This window comes from Solanum dulcamara, chromosome 10 (assembly GCF_947179165.1).
Source record: "Solanum dulcamara chromosome 10, daSolDulc1.2, whole genome shotgun sequence".
NCBI lineage: Eukaryota > Viridiplantae > Streptophyta > Magnoliopsida > Solanales > Solanaceae > Solanum > Solanum dulcamara.
This window is the reverse complement of record NC_077246.1, coordinates 72,396,826-72,417,137: the sequence shown is the minus strand read 5'-3', so window position 1 is coordinate 72,417,137 and position 20,312 is coordinate 72,396,826. Positions and strand designations below refer to the sequence as shown.

The 20,312-nt window shown below is 34.1% G+C and overlaps 1 protein-coding gene across 1 annotated transcript; it reads left to right on the top strand.

Annotated features, from left to right (window-relative positions):
* The first annotated feature begins 823 nt into the window (after positions 1-823).
* Positions 824-5,241, top strand: LOC129870549 (uncharacterized). The gene is made up of 5 exons (XM_055945367.1): positions 824-1,554; positions 3,081-3,299; positions 3,835-3,933; positions 4,125-4,229; positions 4,734-5,241. Exons 1-5 carry the CDS (start codon positions 1,033-1,035, stop codon positions 4,950-4,952), a joined length of 1,164 nt encoding a protein of 387 aa, XP_055801342.1. The 5' UTR covers positions 824-1,032; the 3' UTR covers positions 4,953-5,241.
* Positions 5,242-20,312: the final 15,071 nt, after the last annotated feature.

The following is a 20,312-nucleotide window of genomic DNA, read 5'->3' as shown; positions in this document are numbered from 1 at the left end:
ACATATGTTATAACTTTGGCTTTTCATGAATCGTCTCAATTATATCATACTATTATTTTACACATGTATGTTTTGTTCGACTTCGACTTAAGTCATAATTTGTTTGACTTTAATTTTTGTTGCTGATGCTCACACATTCATCTCAACATCTTCATTTCCACAACTTGCATCTTCTAAAAATGAGAATTTTTGACTGGTCAACACTCCACCACGTATAGCAAAATCGTTCTAACCAACACTCTTTATAACTTACCTTTAAATTTAGGTGATATTTTTTTATCACATAAGACTCCGAAAGCAAACCTCCACTTCATCCACGCTGCACTAATACGATGTGTGACATCATCCTCGATGTCCTCACTACTTTGAATTAAAGAACCAAAATACTTGGAACTATATATATCTCGGGGATAGCTTGAATGTCAAGTTTCACTTCGCGTCTACCTCATGCATTTCACCAATGCATTTGCACTCTAAATATTTCATTTTAATCCTATTCAAGGTGACCGTCTCCACACCCCAACCTGGCATTAGCTTTTCAACTTCAAACCAAATCAAATAAACCAAACACACACACATACATATATATTTAATTTTTTTATTTTTTTTTCAATATCAAATCAAATCACTAATTTTTTTTCCCGATCAGACTCAAAAAAATAAGTTTGAACATACACAAAAAATACTTGAAACTAGATAACATTATTATACATGATTTACTTTTGAGATATATTGCCAACATTTTATTTCTATCTAACTCACAATTTTCAAAATTTAAATTAGTAAACTAAAATAAATAAATTACATTATTCTACTAAAACCACTACATATTTAGGCCTTGTAAAATAAACAAGTAAGCTAAGCAGCCTTTCTTCCTCCCCCCAAAAATATTTTTGAATTCAGACAGCCCCAAATTTCCATCATCGCCCATCTCAGAGACAGTCAAGAAATGATTTTCTCTTAAATTCAAACATTAAATCTCTCCAAATAGGGAAAAAATCAATCCCCAAACTCCAAAAAACCTCATCTAAAATGGCTTCAATCAAGCCATCTTATCGGTATGCCAACGCCGCCACTTCTTCCATAGATTCTCTCCGATCTTCCACCAAATCCGACCCTTCCTCCTCCACCGACCTAACCCCTCACCCCCACAACCTCCATTTCTCCTCACGCTCTCTAACGCGCCCTCACGCGCCGTCCACGACAGGCCACAACTTTGGGTCCTTGGTCAAGAAATTGGTGGAGCACAAATCTGGGCCATCGAATAAATCGAAGCCTAAGGGTGAGCTGAAACTGCTTGTTCCGACGGATTTTGTGGCGAAAAGGGGAAATGGATTGAGTGCTTTGCATAAGAAGTTGTTCAAGGGAGTAGTGAAAAGAGATGAAGGAAGTGAGGAGAATAATAATAATAAGAAGGCTTTAACTGAAGTTAAAGCGAATACGAGGAGTTTAGCTATGGTGTTAAGAAGTGAGAGGGAGTTGTTGAGTATGAACAAGGAGCAAGAGAATCAGATTGATGAACTGAAATTGGTGATTGAAGAGAAAAACATAGAGGTATTTTCTTGAATTATGTTATTTGCTTAATGTTAGAGTTCTGTTAGATTGCGGAGCCAGGAATTTTATCAGTGCATTCAAAAATCTCAATCTTGCAATCCAAAATAAGTAAAGGGGGCTCAAAAATTTATATGAAGTGATGCTTGAAGAGAAGAACATAGAGGTGTGACTATGAATTGTGTAATTTTCTTAATTCTAGAGTTTGATTAGCATCCATTTTAGTGTTGATTTTCCCCCTAGTACTTGATTTAGTAGTAAGTCGAGGGGTTCAAAAGTTTATATATTTACAGAAAAAATGATTTTTGGACTACGATTTTCCAACAGTTGAACCCCTTTATTGGTTTTGGCTCCGCCATTGCGCTCAAGAATAGTGCTAAGCTAATTTAAACAATTTCATTTAGTAATATTTGACGAATTGGTGTTTGATGAGCTCAAATTTGATGCTTAAAGAGAAATGGAGAAGTGTGTCTATGAATTGTGTAATTTGCTTAATGCTAGAGTTCTATTAGAATCCATTTTAGTCTTAATTTTCCCCCTAAAACTTGATTTAGTGCTTAAGCAATGGTGTAGCCATTCAAAATTTGAGACCAAATGTAAGTCAAAGGGATTCAAAAGTTTATGCATATAGGAAAAAGTTGTTTTTGCGCTATTTGGGCAGTCCTGAGCCAAGGGTCAAACAGTCTCTACCTTCACGAGGGGGTAGGGGTAAGGTCTGCATACTTTCTACCCTTCCCAAAACCCCTTCATTGGTTGTGGCTCCGCCATTGTGCTCAAGAATAGTGCTGAGTTTTTGTAAACTATTGCTTTTAGTAATATTTGATGAATTGGTGTTCCCCAAATGTTCTGCTTCACAAATCTTGGAAAACAAATAACCGAGTCCTAATACTGCTGACTCCACTTGCCTGGGAAAGAACAATGAAAGGAAATTTGGTTTTTGACTCAAAACTGATATTTTTCTAATAAAAGTTAGAGATTTGTACTTCATGCAGGGGTAAATGAGAGGTCAGAGAATCCTTTAAAGTATCAATTATCTAGTACGCGAATGAAATGGCCTTCTTAGAGTGGAATTGATGTAGAGGATTCATTAATTTGAGATTGAGGATCGATTGATGGCTAAAAATTTTACTCTGCCTCGTCGTCCAATGATTGTGTACTCCAGCAAAGTTTTATAAGGGAAGCTTGTGTGTTCTACATTAATAATTGGATGGTAACTTGCAGTGAAACAGTTTGACCAACGAAACGGGGTTTGCCTAAAAGTTGCATCTTTTAGATTATGTAAAGTTCTACAAGCCTGAGTAGACTTTCAAAAAGTAGTATTAGGTGATATGTTATAACAGATTGCAAATCTTTTGGTTTCTTAGTGAAAGTAGTTTCTTGTTAGAACAATGGTATCATAGCGTGTTGACGTACATAATGACAACTAGTTTTGTTTTAGAGTATGTGGTGGATGATGGTACGTTCAATGGATCGTTGATTATATGATGTTTTCTTATCTCATTTGCTAAGTTATTTTAAAATGACAACAGGTTGAGAAGTTAAAGGATTTGTGTTTGAAGCAAAGGGAAGAGATAAAGTCGTTGAAAAATGTCGTACTTTTCCCAGATGTTATGAATTCTCAACTTCAGGAACTTTTGGAGAAGCAGGGCTCAGAACTAAAGCAGGCAAATCAGCTCATACCAAGTCTACAAAAGCAAGTCACTTCTCTTACAGGACAACTACAATGCCTCGCCTATGATCTTGCCAAGGTAACTTTGAGAACGTTGTTACCTGTATCCGCTTAATATGATTGAAGATTTATTAACATATGCATTAGTGAGTTGTTTAATATTCTTAATATAAGATCATAAGTATTTAGAAGAAGGAATGAAACCGAGTCAATTTTAATGGATGTTCTTCAATGTTTCAAATTTACTGCTGAATATATTCTCTTGGTGTGAGCCTGAACCAAACTCTTTAACTATACATAAGGGCGAAGAGACCATGCCTCTAGTTCTCTACTTGGCCCACTTCAAAAGAACGAGAAAAAGGGTCCAGTCTTTCCCCGGTTTCCTTTCAAAGGAGAGGCCTTGGCAAATTTGTAGGTCAATATATAATTGGATTTGAAATCAAACACTCTACCTTGAGCGGATAGGAATTGAGACTTTAAATGGTCCTCTCTTCTCTCCCCGTGATCGAAGTTGACCCCTTTACCACATAGAATGTCTTTGGATGTAATGATGCAAATATATTCACTCTATAATAAGACCAAAATTAGTTTTGAAGTGATTTTTTTTCATACAGGTTAAAGCAGATAAATACCCTCTAAGAGGGTGTTATGATTCTCTTGATAGCTCCCCAAGGTCACCAGAAAATGATCAAGAAGAAGCGATGAATTCTCTGGTAAGTACATTTTTATGATAAGCAGAAACAAAGATGGTGGTAAACAGACAACCAATGATATCTTGCATAAAAATTGGATATATGTTGTAATTTTTCTGCTCTAAGTTAAGATTCTTTCGGAAAGCATTTGGCTGTGATATTTCAAGCGTAAGCTTCAGAGAGTAACTAAGTTTTTCTTCGTTTTCCTCTAGGAATTCAGTTCAGAGAACACTATTCCCCCCAGTAGTCCAGATGACATGCTTCTCAAGGACTTAAATCCCTGCTTAACGCCTTATTCTGGCAAGACGAAGTCCAAGGTGAGTGTCTCATAAATCATGACCCCAAAAAAGCAGCACGACTTAGAGAGATCACATTTTTATATACTTAATTATGTTTTCAACGCACCTTTAATTGATTATTTTTAAAAAGTCAAGAAAGAGGAGTTTCTTTTCGATAATGAGGGACAATGTGAAATGAATCTAACACTTCTGCCAGCTTTGATACCATGTTAAAAGTGTGTGGTCATCTCATCTAAAAGTTTAAGCTATCAGACATGATACATTTTTATATACTTAATCTTTTCTACTGTCATAGTTTAGAAAATTTGAATAAAGTACCTCTACCAGTATAGTATTTTACTTGAGTCCAAAAGGGACTTTTTCAAAGTTATAATTCATCAAAGTGAATAGTTTCTGAATTCACAATCATTTGATGTTTTCAAGATTCATTTCAAAACATGGTGTTCTATTCTTCTTACCAAAGTGAACTCTATTTTTGATGCCTAATGTGATCTATCTTATGCCTAATGTGATCTATCTTAGGAATTTGTGTTCAATTCTCCTGATGACAAGAACTTGCTTAAAAACAATATACAAGTGTACTATGAGACTAGCTACAGCTACAATTCTTGTGCAAGCAAAGTATCGAAAAGTTCAGACAGTAGTCAATGTTCAAAGGCAGCCAACAATTCAATTCGTGCAGCTCGTGGATCTGATAAAAGCAAATACACATACAGAAAGCAGATCCACAATATGTTCTAAGGTTATCCTTGATCCTCAACAAGCATCTTTATAGCTTTGGGATGATTAAGGCTGCATTGAGATGAAATTAAATTAAACAAATATGATTAGTGAGTATTCATACAACCAACTCCAACTTATTTAGGATTGAGGTGCAAAGTTTTTTAAGGGTTTTGGTTGCATTACTACTAAGATTATGTGATGCACTTGTATATTTTGTTTACTTTCCATTGATGTGCAAAATTTGGAGCCTTTTGAGATTCAAAACCCTATACATTGCTCATTAGTCAATAAAAATACTTGTATGTTACTCCCTTTGTTTCGTTTTATGTCGTCTTAGTTTGTGTCAACGTGAAGTTTTAAGAATATAGAGAAGAGTTCTGAATCTCGTAATCTTAAGTTATAGTTGTGTATAACATACCAAAGATGTTTTGAATTTTGTGGTCTTAAACATTCCATGTCAGTTCTATAAGGGAGTGACATTAAAGGCAAAATAAAAACTATGAAATCCAAGAGTTATTGAATAGAAAGACGACATTTTTCTAAATATACTAAAAAAGAAAGTAAGACACATGGGGCGGAAAGTTGGAATTTGCTTATACCTATGTATTCCATATATTCCATCTATCTTGGTAGCAATCCACCATTAAGTGCCATCCTCACAACCTGGAAAATAACTGCCACATATTATCATGTTAGAACTTGTTTTTGCATAATATATGTTTTCTTTTTATGAAAGTATACAAATTATATACACTATCAATCTATAAAAATTATATGTTTCGTCTATATATTAACCATGCCAAAAATATTTACGCTTCAAATTTCTGAATAACTTCAACGTCATTACCTACAACTTGTGTGAAGACAATAACTTAAGATTCGGAGGCTAAGTAGGTCAAATAAATTAATCTTTGCAAGACCTGGTGTTGTGATGAAATGGAGTATTTGTAAAAGAAAAATCATATCTCATTGTAGGGTGCTCTAAATCAGTTGAATCTTAAATGGCATGAAAGTAGACTTCTAGAGCTACAATTCATATGAAGACACCAAATCCTAATTAGGAATTTATCTTATTCAAACGTAGCTCCAAAAAGGGTATTTCGTAAAAAGAAGATTCATCTTACCAACCATGGAAGATCTAGATCTATTTGATATCACCCATGACATCAATAGTCCTCCATTTGACATCAACCATGACATCACAATTCTCTATTAAATTTTTAGATTTTTCTTTATAACTATTTTAATTATTGCTAGGTCTCTCCTTCACACCTATAAATACTCACCTTATTTCATCATTTTGTTCATCAAACTTTCTCAAGTAACTCTTCTCTATATACACTTATTTACTCATTCTCAAAATATAGTTTTAGTTCTTAGTAATGTAGAAATACTATTCCGGTGATTCATATACTCTAGGTAGTACACAAAATGCTCCAACAAGGAGAAAAGGCTAGAACTCAAGAGTGTTCATTAAGTCTTTCGATTCAGAGTAACGCTTCGAATTCCAGGTATGTAAGGCTTCAATGAGAGTATTCCTTCCACTCTTATGCCTAATTTATTTTGATTATATGATAAATTATGTTTATTTTATTTAAGATTTACTCTAAGGTATGTGGGTGTTTATCCATGTGTTCTTCCACCCATGGAGTCCAAAACTCTTTCAACTAAATCTCTTGATTTCAAATAAGATTTTCTTATGAATAATTCTTATTTCTACTTAATAGCATGAATCATGGTTAAACTAATGATTATTGGTTTATTTTAATGCAAAATAATTTCATATGTATGAATTGATGGTTTGGTAGTAATTTCTCTATTTATCTCTTTAAAGGTGCTTGAAATTCATGGTGGGTTGTTTAAAGCATGGTTTTTAATTAATGAATTTCAAAGTATTTATGCATATTCATTTACATACATGTTTGAAAGTTCAAGTGATTTGAACCCACCTAGTTTTACTATATTTTCAATGAAGTTTGATTTGAAAGTTTTGACTCTAAATAAATATTTATGAAAGCAATGTGTATGATAAAAAGGGAGTCTTATAAAATAAAAGAATGATGAAATGCTATGAATGATGGATTCTTTATGCTATAAGGACAATTCTTGCATATTTGAATCACTAAAGATTTTAATCAGTTATTCCACCGAATGTAATGTTTTGAATTCTCAAGTTATATGTTATGACTATTTTAAAGTATTAAACTATTCTGTGGGATTGACTGAGCATCGAATGAGGCATTGAGGTGGGATTCGGTAAGGGAATCCTAGTAGTAACCCCTTGTTTCATTAACTATATGCCAACATAGGAGCCCTTGTAGGCTTAGGCTAATGGATCCATGAAAGCTCTTAAAGTTAAAGAAATGAATGAAGTTGATGGAGTTTTACCCGACAAGTAGTCCACCCGGCCAACGTAGGGGATTATGTTGGATTTTATGTAATAGCTCGCATGGTCTTAAATATCGGTTATGGTCATCTTCCCACAAAATGAATGTTTTAAAATATATCTGTATGATTGATTATGCATGTATTGCATTATGCTTCATATTACATAAATGTTTTAATATTTCCTTAATGTTCATGCATGCCTACATACTTAATACATTCAAAATACTAGCGCATACTCTTTTGCCTACATGATATCACTATGTAGGGACCAGTATTCCTCCTCGTTCTCCTCTACGTGGCTAGTTGAGATTTCGTTTGAAGGCCACTTTTGGTGAGTTCTCATGTTTTGGGAACAATATTCATTTGTCTTTCTAGCTTATGATATGTTGAGACCTCTAGACACTTACTATGACAATTCATTATATTTTGATTGAGGATTAGCTAGGGACTTGTCTTAGCCCCCGTTAAATCTAAAAGTTAGAGGTATTGTTGGACATTTGTAAGTTGAAGATTTACTATTATGGTTTTCGCTTGTTTTTTTTTATCATTACCTATGAAAGTTTAAATGAATGCTAAGAGGTTTGTTTGAGGTACTTTCAGGTTTCTTATTCACCGTGTCACATCTAAGCCCTAGGCTTGGGTCGTGATAGTATGCTCCACCCGTAGCTCCACCTGCTCGTTGTTCTTGTTTCTTGATAACTCCATAGAAATTTTACGAGGATCAAGTATAGAGGATTCATCAAATGTAACATCTCTACTAACTACAAATTTGAGTAAATATAAACACCAAAGTTTGTACCTTTTACTCCATCTACATACCCTACGAATATAGCCTTTTTCGTCTTTGGTTCAAGCTTTCCTTCATTAACATGATAATAAGCCGAACACCCAAATATTCACAGGTATGAATAGTTAGAGGGTTCACCTGACCATACCTCATTCAGAGTCTTAAAGTCAATCGTTGATGCTGGAGATTGATTGACAATATGAGAAGCAATGTGAACTGCTTCAGCCCAAAACACTTTGTACATTTTGACTTGTAAGAGCATACAAGGAGCCTTCTCAAGAAGAATTCTGTTCATTCTCTCGGCAACTCCATTCTGCTGTGGTGTGTGCCTGACTGTCTTATGTCTTGCGATGCCATGAATCTTGTAGAAATTATTGAACTCTTCACTGCAAAACTCCAAGCCATTATCTGTGTGAAGATACTTGATTTTTCTCTCCATTTGATTCTTAACCAAAATCTTCCATTCTTTAAATGATTCAAAAACATCACTTTTTGCTTTCAAAAAAAGCACCCAAACCTTTCGTGAAAAATCGTCAATGAATGTGAGAAGATACCTCTTTCCTTCCTTCGATGGAAGCTGAGAGGGACTCCATAAATCTAAATGGATGTAGTCTAGCACTTCTCCCATCTTGTGCTTGCCAGTGCTAAAACTGACCTTTTTCTACTTCCCTAGGATGCAATGCTCACAAAATTCAAGTGTGCTGATCTTCTCACTGTTTAAAAGGTTGCGTTTGCTCAACATCTCCAGTCCTTATGCGCTCATATGACCCATCTCATATGCCATAATCTTGCCTTGTCATCATCAGATAACTGCGGTAATGTAAATGTATTAACAGAGCCAGCAATAGTGCTTCCTGCTAGTGTGTAGAGGCCATCCTCCAGCTTGGCCTTCAGCATAACTAAAAAACCTTTAGCCACCTTCATTATACCTCCCTCGCTTATGTACTTGTAGCTTTGATTATCTAGAGTACTCAGGGATATCAAATTCTTCTTTAGATCAGGAATATGACGGACCTCTGTAATAGTCCTCACGATTCCATCATGTCACCAAACTCAAATTGAACCAATGCCAACTATTTTACAAGTTGCATTATTGCCTACTACTAGAGTTCCTCCACTTTTCTCATAGTTGATGAACCAATCTCTTTGGAATGTCATAAGCAGAGTACAACTAGATTCTAACACCCATTTGTTGTCATAGACTTCACTATTGCATGATGTTGTTAGTACATATTCATCATCAGAATTATGTACCTACTCAACAATGGATGCACTCGCCTATTTTTTGGACTTTGACATAGGACAATCTCGTTCAAAGTGTCCCTTCTTGTGACAGCCCCAACACTCCGCATTCTTCTTGTTCACACGAGATTTTGATCTGTGCTTTGATTTGCTCCTTACCTGTTGGCTAGTACGACCTATTACGAAGAGCCCACTAGCTTTATCATTTTTGTCTCCTTCAAAATGCCTCTACACATCACAAGAGTTAAGTTCTTGTCGTACTTTCTCAAGAGTGATAGGCGCCTTTCCATACATCATTAAATTCTCAATATTATGATATTTTGAAGTCAATGAAAATAGCAAAGAACATGCAAACGTCTCCTCATCCTTCTTAATTTTGGTAATCTGTAGGTCTATCACAAGTTTATTGAATGCATCTAGATGTTCTTGCAATAAAGTACATGACTCCCATCTTAAATGTGTGAAGACGCCGTTGTAAATTGTAATAACATCCTTGTTGTAATCGAACGGTACTGGTAAAGCCCTTTCAGCCTATCCCATAACTGTTTGGCCGTCTCCTCGGTACTTGTACTCACTTCACAGAGTATATTAGGTGCAATGAGTAGTTGGATTACACTCAATGCATCTCCTTCAATCTTTGCCTTGTCGGAAATCAATGTGTTATCGGAGTACTTTCCGTCAATCGTGTGGATTGAACCTTTCTTCCGCAGTAATGCCATCATCTGGTTTTTCCTGATATTGAAGTTGTTGTGCCCACTAAATTTATCAATTTCAAAATTCATGGAACTCATTTTTACTTGTTCTTCCTTTTCTACTACAAAGTATTTGGAAATACAGAAAACCAAAGCAATTCTTTTCTGATGTGAAAGCTCAAACTGTGCTGCAACCACAGAGCATACTAAGACATAACCTTGGTTCTTGGATCTAATACTAATTGTTAGCGGAAACGTGAAAATATAAAGAATAAGAAAGAACAATAATATTTAACGTGGTTCAAATCATAATGATCCTACGTCCACTAGAGAACAACTACCTTTATATTAACAAACAAAAGGGAGAGATTTCAAATACAACTAAGAGAATTGTTCTATCAATTTTCTACTCTTGTAATGTATTTTACAAATGCCTTAGAATATGAAAAGACGAGAGAGAAATGTTTTTGAGGTGTGTTTCAAATGAATCAAGAGTTATCTATTTATAAAAATAAATTCTTGCTCTTGATGTCATTCATGACATCACATTTTGTCAAAAAGTCAAAGTTTACCAAACTTTGACCTACCAAGTTTACCAAACTTTCACCTACCAAGTTGCTACATTGAGACTATCTAGAATCTTGTCAATTTTAACACGTTTTCCTAACGGTACTAATGATATTGAACCAAACGTTTGATGAAGGGTAAAGTTACCCAATTTTAAATAGTATAGGACCAATTTAGCCCCCTAAATAAGATGAGAATGTAGGAAATGATTAACTAATTTATCAAAAATATCCCCCCGATTTTAAATTATTTATCGTGAATTTTCTTATCTCGAATTATTTATCGTTTTAAAAATTTAAGAAAAGTTTAATTATTTTTGTTTTCTCATTTTACACTTAACAATAATTATTTTTGAAGACTACACACATCCCATAATAACAAATACATAAAGTAAATATTCAATGAAAAAAATTATATTTTAAAATATAAATAAGATTAACATAGATAAAAATTTCTCCTAATTAATGTTTGTTTTTTTAAAAAAACATATAAAAGAGAAAAATATTAAATAATTTAAGACGAAGGGAAAAAAACATATAAAAGAAAAAAATAATAAATAATTTAAGACAAAGGGAGTAAAAAACATTCATTACTATTGATAGTCACTGATGATTCATCGATTTTAATTTTTTTAATATAAAATTACTCTTATCATATCGTATTAATTTATAATTATAATTTATTTAATATAAAATTGGTGGACTTGGTCATCAATTTAGATGATCTAAGAATGATGATTTTTCATGGATCACATCATCATGACGCTTGTACTAATTAAATAATATTAGTAAATAAATAAACATTTGACTGAATTAAAGACTATATTAATTTGGGGTAATTTATTGACTTTTCTATTCTTCTTTTTTGGACATTTTGCAAATAATAAAGTACTATTTGAAAATCAATGTTTATCTTACTATATAGTTTCACCCAGTTTTTAGTATTATCCAGTTTTTAGTGTGTCATAATTTTTACAAATATTTTAAAGTAATAATATTATAGTTAGAGAATGTAATGTAAAACTAAAAGATACAGCAACAATAACAACCCAGTGAAATTTCATATCGTGGGATTTGAGGAGGGTAAAATATACGCAGACCTGACTCCTATCAATGTAGGACGATTGTTTCCGAAAGACCCTCGGCTCAATAGAAGCATAGAAAAAGGCCAGACAAAAATATTAAAAATAGATAAGTAGATAACGAAAACGGTCCAAATAATAGTATAATCAATGCACAAAAAATAGTAGATATTATTAGATAATAACATAAATATCATAAATAACATAAATCAGAGTACAAGAAATCATAGTGCGTTAATACGCCTACGAATAAGGGAGAATAATACCACTATGTACTAGTCTTCTACCCTAATGTGTGTCCTCCACACAGATATATAATATTATAGTTATTTCCTTTTTATAAATTTTCGTAACTGTTTCATTGGTTATTTAATAATATTTAATCTCCTTTGCCAATGATGTTATAGTCAAACCTTTACCATTTATAAGAGTAAGGGCCCAGTCTCAAAGTCAAAACTTCTACCATTACTAATGGTCGATGATTTGTGTTGTACCCGAGCTCAATAATATTAATTTTTATAATAATTAATTATATTTTTTATGATATATGAAATAATATTTCATATTTGAATGTGCTATTATTTTAGAAGTGAACTAGAAAATAAGCTACAAGTTGTTTTTCAAATTTGAAGAAAACCTTCAAATTAAATTTCAACTATTCACGAAAATATTAATTTTTCGAGCAATTTTTTTTTATCTTTTCTCTGTCAATAAAAAGAACACACAACTATTGCAACCAAAAGTCCTTTGGATTTTTGACTAAATCTTACCTCAGAGAAATAGTCGAAAGTTAACTATATTAAAATATATATATTTTTACTTCTCACTTTTATCATATCAAAAAACTAAAAAATATCTCGTAATGTATTTAATCATGAAATAAATTATGCTTCCATGAAAGCATCTACTCGCTTAGCTCATGAGTTTTTTAATGATATTACTTTCGGTCAGTTTTCTTAAAAAACTTTTACAGGACTCTCCGTAACAATCTGGAAAACAGTAAATGTAGCCTCGACATGATCCACACCACATTCTTAGCATTTAGGGGTCACTCAACAGGAATTGAATAATTTTCTGAGTTTTTCGTGTATGTTAGCCCATGAATTTTTTGGTGGTACATCTTTCAATCAGTTCTTTTGTAAAACATTTACAGGATCCTTCGTAACAACTCGGGGGAACAGTACGTGTACCTTCACACCACTTTCTTTAGTATTTAGGGGGCCACTCAACACGAATTAGACGATTTTCTCAATTTTTCGTGTATGTTATCTCATGAATTTTTTGGTGCTATGACTTTCGGTAAATTTTTGCAAAAACTTTAGATAACCCGCCATACTGACCTAGAGAAACAGTACGTGTAGCCTCGGCATGATTCACACCATTTTCTTAGTATTTAGGAGTCATTTAACAGAAATTAAGCGATTTCTCAATTTTTCGTGTGTGTTAGCCCATGAATTTTTTGGTTATATTGCTTTCGATAATTTTTTTTGTAAAACCTTGACAGAATCCTTCGTAACGATATGGGAGAACATTACGTGTAGCCTTGGTATGATCCACCCCACTTTCTTAGCATTTAGGGGTAACTCAACAGAAATTAGGTGATTTTCTCTGTTTTCGTGTATGTTAACCCATGATTTTTTTGTGATATGAATTTCGGTCAATTTTTTTGTAAAACCTTCATAGGTCCCTCCGTAACGAACTGGGGGAACAATACATGTAGTCTCAACACGATCCACACAAGTTTCTTATCATTTAGGGGTCATTCAACAGTAATTAGACGATTTTCTCGGTTTTTTGTGTAGTCAGCACATGAAAATTTTGGTAATACAAATATCGATCAATTATTTTGTAAAACATTTACAAAACCCTTCAAAATGACCTAGGGAACAATACGTGTAGTCTCGACATGATCCATGTCACTGTCTTATAATTTAGGGGCCACTCAACAGGAATTAAGCGATTTTCTCAGTTTTTCGTGTGAGTTAGCCATGATATTTTTGGTGATACAAATTTCAATCAATGTTTTTACAGAACCATCTGTAACAACCAGTGGAAAATTTCTTTGAACCACCTAATCAAAAATCCCCCTTTTCTCAAAGGAGAATAAAAAATCATATATATTTTTATACAGTATCTTAATTGAATTTTATGTAATGAGCAATAAATTAAGTTGAATTTTTATATCTACACATATAAAAAACATAGGAAAATCCGAATACCAATCGTCTCTATCGTTCTGCTTAAAAGATCGAATTTGAAACTTCATACACCTTAAAGTTCATATGACGAAAAGTGAATTTTTTGATATCTTTATACTCAATATGCTAGCACGTATAGTCTCGGCATGATCCACACCACATTCTTAGCATTTAAGGGCCACCAAAAAAGAATTAGGCAATTTTTTTAGTTTTTCGTGTATGTTAGCCCATTAATTTTTTGGTGATACGACTTTCAGTCAGTTTTTTTTCAAAATCTTTTCAGGATCCTCTGTAATGACCTAGCAAAATAGTACTTGTAGCCTCGGTATGATCTACGTCATTTTTTAGTATCAACCAAAATTGGGCGTTTTTCTCAGTTTTTCGTATGTGTTAGCTCAAGAATTTTTTGGTGATATAACTTTTAGTCAATTTTTTGCAAAACCTTTACAGGACCCTCCGTAACGACCTAGGGGAACAATACGTGTAGCCTCAACATAATCCACGCTACTTTTTTATCATTTAGGGGCTACTCAACAAGAATAAGGTGATCTTCTTAGTTTTCGTGTGTGTTAATCCATGAATTTTTGGTGATACGATTTTCAGTCAATTATTTTTGCAAAGAATTTACAGGACCCTCCATAACGACTTGGGGGAACAATACGTGTAACCTCATCATGATCCACACCACTTTCTTATCATTTAGGGGGGCCTCAACAAGAATTGGGCAATTTTTTAATTTTTCGTGTGTGATTGCCCTTAAATTTTTCGGTGATATGACTTTTGGTCAATTTTTTTTGAAACCTTTTTGGAACCCGCCATAAGTACCCCGGGGAGAAGTATGTTTAGCCTCGGCACAATCCACTGCATATTCATATCATTTAAGGGCCGCACAAGTGAAATTAGGCGATTTTCTCATTTTTGTGTGTTATTAGCTTATGAATATTTTGGTGATATGGTTTTCGGTCAATTTATTCCAAACCTTTATAAGATCCTTCATAATTATCCAGGGTATAAAAATATGTAGTCTCGTCATGATCCATGATATATTCATAGCATTTAGGGGATGTACAAGCAGAATTAAGTGATTTTCTCATTTTTCGTCTGTGTTAATCCATAAATATTTTGGTGATATGAATTTCAGATATTTTTTTTCTGAAACCTTTATGGGACCTTACTTAAGTACCCGGAGGAGAAGTATGTGTAGTCTCGGCACGATCCACGACGTATACATGCATTTAGGGGGCCACACATGCGGAATTAGGCAATTTTCTCATTTTTTTGTGTGTGTTAGCCCGTGAATACTTTTTTGATATGACTTTTGGTCAAAAAAAATTTGAAAACTTTATGGAACCCTTCATAATTACCCGGGGGAGAAATACGTGTAGCCTTGATAGGATCCACAACATATTCATAGTATTTTGGGGACGCACAAGCGGAATTAAGCGATTTTCTCATTTTTCATATTTGTTAACCCATGAATATTTTGGTGATATGGTTTCAAACATTTTTTTCTGAATCTTTATGATATCCTCTGTAAGTATTCAGGAGAGCAGTATGTGTAGCCTCGACAGGATCCACAGCTTATTCATAGTATTTAGGGGTCGCACAAGTTTTTAAGATAAAATAGATGTAGATATACACTTATTACATATAACTATACACATATTATACATAAAAAGTGTGTTTGGAATGAAGCAAAAACATCATGTCAAGAGAACCTACATTTAATCTAGCAAAACAATATGAATTTTCGTTGATATAATCATATACAGTATTATATATTGAGATACGTAGCGTAAAATTTATGTTGGACTGTATGTCTTTAAAAGCTATAAATTGTGTTCATATATCTTCATTTTTGCTTCTTTTTTTTTATATTTGAGCCAAGATTAAAGTAGAGTTTGAAATAATTGGTCAAAAGTCTCCACGAGTAAGCATAAAAACATCCAACTTAAGCATATAGGGGTCGCACCAGCGAAGTTAGGTAATTTTCTCATTTTTCGTGTGTGTGCCCATGAATATTTTGGTGACATGACTTTCATTCAATTTTTTCCCGAAATCTTTATGGGTCACTCTGTAAGTACCCGGGAGAGCAGTACCTGTAGCCTTGACAAGATCCATAATATATTCATAGCATTTAGCGGCCGATCAGGCAAAATTAGGCGATTTTTTTATTTTTTTCGTGTGTATTAGTTAGTTATAAATATTTTGATGAACTGGATTTCGTTCGGTTTTTCTTCGAAACTATTATGGACACTCCGACGTCAACACCATCCACAATGCATTCATAGCATTTAGGTGCCGCACAAGTGGAATTATGTGATTTTCTTATTTTTTTCGTGTATGTTAGACCATTAATAATTTAGTGAACTGGCTTCCGATCGATTTTCTTTGAAACCATTACAGGACCCTCCGTAGGTACCAGAGAAATCAGTACGAGTGGCATCGGCATGATCCACGGCATATTAATAGCATTTAGGAGCCGCACAAGCGGAATTATGCGATTTTCTCATTTTTTCATATGTGTTTAGCCCATGAATATTTTGGTGAACTGAATTTTGATCGATTTTTCTTCAAAACTAATATAATACCCTACCTAGATATTAGGGGGATCAGTACGTGCGGCGTCAGTACGATCCAAGGTACATTCATAGTATTTAGGGGTCGCACAAGCGCAATTAGATGATTTTTTCATTTTTTTCGTGTGTGATAGCCCATGAATATTTTGGTGAATGGGCTTTCAATCGATTTTTCATCGAAACCATTATTAACCCTCCGTAATTATTCAGTGGATCTGCACGTGCAACTTCGGCACGATTCATGATGCAGTCATAGCATTTTAGGGCCTCAGAAGAGGAATTAGATAATTTTCTCTTTTTTTCGTGTGTGTTAGCCCATGAATATTTTGGTGAACTTGATTCACATCGATTTTTCGTCGAAACCATTATGGGACCCTCCGTCGGTACCTGGAGGATCAATAGGTGCGGCGTTGGTACGATCCACCGGATATTCATAGCATTTAGGGTCGCAAAAGCGGAATTAGGTGATTTTCTCTTCTTTTTTATGTATGTTAACCCATTAATATTTTGATGAACTGACTTCCGATTAATTTTTTTCAAAATGATTATGGGACCCTCCATAGGTAACTAGGTGATCAGTAGGTGCAATGTTGACATGATCCACAACGCATTCATTGTATTTAGGGACCGCATAAGCGAAATTATGTAATTTTCTTATCTTTTTATTGTTTGTTAGCCCATGAATATTTTGGTGCGCTGTCTTCCAGTCGATTTTTATTCAAAACCATTATGGGACCCTTCGTAGGTATTTGAGAGATCAGTACGTGTGACGTTGACATGATCCACGACGCATTTATAGCATTTATAGGCCGCACAAACGGAATTATGTAATTTTATCATTTTTTACGTATGTTAGCCCATGAATATTTTGGTGAACTGGCTTTCGGTCAATTTTTTCTTTGAAACTGTTATAGGACCCTCTGTAGATACCCGAAGCATTAGTACAAGAAGCATCGACATGATCCATGACCCATTCATAGCATTGAGGTGCTGCACAAGCGGAATAAGATAATTTTTTCATTTTTTTCGTGTGTATTAAACAATGAATATTTTGGTGAAGTAGCCTTCAATCGATTTTTCTTTGAAACCATTATGGAACCCTCTCTAAGTACTCGAGGGATCCATACGAGTAGCTTCAGCACGATCCACGACATATTTATAGCATTTAGGGGCAGCAAAAGCAAAATTATGCGATTTTCTCATTTTTCGTGTGCGTTAGCCCATTAATATTTTGATAAATTAGCTTACGATCTATTTTTCTTTAAAACCATTGTGGGACCTCCTTACTTACCCCAAAGATCATTACGTACAAGATACGGATGATCCACGATGAATCATAGCATTTAGGGCCGCACAATCAGAATTAGGCGATCTTTCTAATTATTTTCATGTGTGTTAGTCCATGAATATTATGGTACAATGACTTCCGATCAATTTTTATTTAAAATCATTATGATACCCTTCGTAGGTATCCGAGGGATTAGTACGTGTGGCATCGACATGATCCACGGTGCATTCATATCATTTAGGGGCCGCATAAGCAGAATTAGATAACTTTTTTTATCTTTTCGTGTGTGTTAGTCAATGAATGTTTTGCTGAACTGGATTTCGATTGATATTTTCTTTGAAACCGTTATGAGACACTTCGTAGGTATATGAGTGATCAGTACGTGCGGCTTCAGAATGATCCACAACGCATTCATAGAATTTAGGGGCCGCATAAGCGGAATTAAATGATTTTCTCCATGTGTTGGCCGATTAATATTTTAGTGAACTGACTTTTGATCGATTTTTTCTTCAAAACTGTTATGGGACCCTCCGTAGATATCCAGGGGATCAGTACATGCGGCATCAATAGGATCCATGACGCATTCATAACATTTAGGAGCCGCACAAGCAAAATTATGCGATTTTCTCAAATGTTTTCGTGTGTGTTTGCCAATGAATATTTTGGTAAACTGACTTCCGATTGATTTTTCTTCGAATCCATTATGGGACCCTCCGTAGGTATTTGAGGAAATAGTATGTGCGGCGTTGTGTCACGCCCTGAGAGAGTATCCTAGGTGTGACCGACACTTGGAGACTATTGCTGACCCCAAACGAACCACTTGGTCTTATCACTCATTCAATCACTCAGCGAAAGACTTAGATGTCCAAAATAAGACACTCAAGTGGGCTAACATCTCAACAACTCAATAAAGGAATAGTTTTTAAGTAAACAATTTTAAAAGTCAACTAAATCTTATAAATAATAGTATGTGTAAAAATAGACTCAAAAGAGACATCAACTCCAATCTCTCAGTCTATGTCTATGAAGCCTCTATCAATTATCAAGAAGGTGACGAGACAAACCCACGACTACCTCAAAAGAAACAACTCATGAGCAATGAATAAAATACTTATGATTCCTCCAAAAGCAAGGAGTTCTCACCACTATCAGGAAGAAAATAGATCTTCAACGATACTTTTGTCTAGGATTTCTAATACTTGTATCTGCATCATAAAACGGTGCAGGTCAAATGACATCAGTACATGGAATGTAAGATATGTAAAATAGCCGAGAGGAAACTTACTCAAAGATACTCAACTCAACTCTGAAAATAACTCAATTCAATAAAACATGCAATATGTGTAAAAGAATGTTTTATAAAACATAAGTAAGTGAGTGCAACTTAGTATATAAAAATATAATGCTTTACTTCTTAGAGAATTTGTCTAACGGAAAACCATCACTTATGAGCTAGTGATGATACAACGAACTGTTGTCATTGCCACAACTGTCCATTACTTTGTCAAGGTAAGGGATGCAAACTCAATGGATCCAAAATTACTCAAAGTCCATCGTTTTGGGACTTAAAAAGGCATAACCTTTATCCTACGCTAGCTACATAGTTTATGGGCTCACTCCATATCGGTGCTCAATGCTACTCCCAAAATATTGTATTATGCTCATATACATCAAGTGAGATAATACTCAAAATACATCATTTAGTCTCTTTTAGACTTAGCTCAAAACTCAACTCATCTCAACTCAAAGAATGCATTTAAAATAAAAATATAATTTAACTTTTTAACTCAATCTCAAAATAGATATTTTAATATAACAATACTCGATTAACTTATTTATATTCATATTACTCATCCTCAAAATAATAATTAAGAGACTTCTCAAACTCAACTCATGCTCAAACTCTTTCTCAATCAAAGATAAATATATTCACTCTTTAAACTCAAAATAGTGTATAAAATAATTAATGCAAAACGTTCACAAATCATTCTAAAAAACCTCCACCAATGCAAAAAATATAAATGAAATCTCAATTAGGGTTCATGTGAATGCAAACACGAATCTATACTCTCAACAAGACTCAAATCAAGAAACTCATCAAGAAATATTGTAGCATAAACAAGAACATAATGGAATTTATATGCAAAACACAATGGGGATTATAATTGATTCAAGAACTCAAGAAACTAGGGCTAAAACTCAACTCAATTAATTAACGATATAATTTAGATGTGGAGCGTGTGGACGAACTCAATCCAACGCTATGGTTATCCTTACATACCTTAAGAGCTCCACAAATCTTGATGAAAAATCTTAATTTGAAGAAGACCAATCAAGAGATCCTTTCTTGAAATTCTTGAATTTGTTTTCTTGTAAACCCTATGGTTAAGATTTAAGATTTCTATTAGCGATTCATGTATATATGAAGGAATTTGGGTCGGAAAACTTGAAATCTACGAAGAAGAACTTACCTTGTTGAAGAATCTTGAAAGAGAACCCTAGCTCTTTCTCCTCTTCTTAGCCCTGGTTTCTTTTGCTTGAATACGTAAAAAGTCT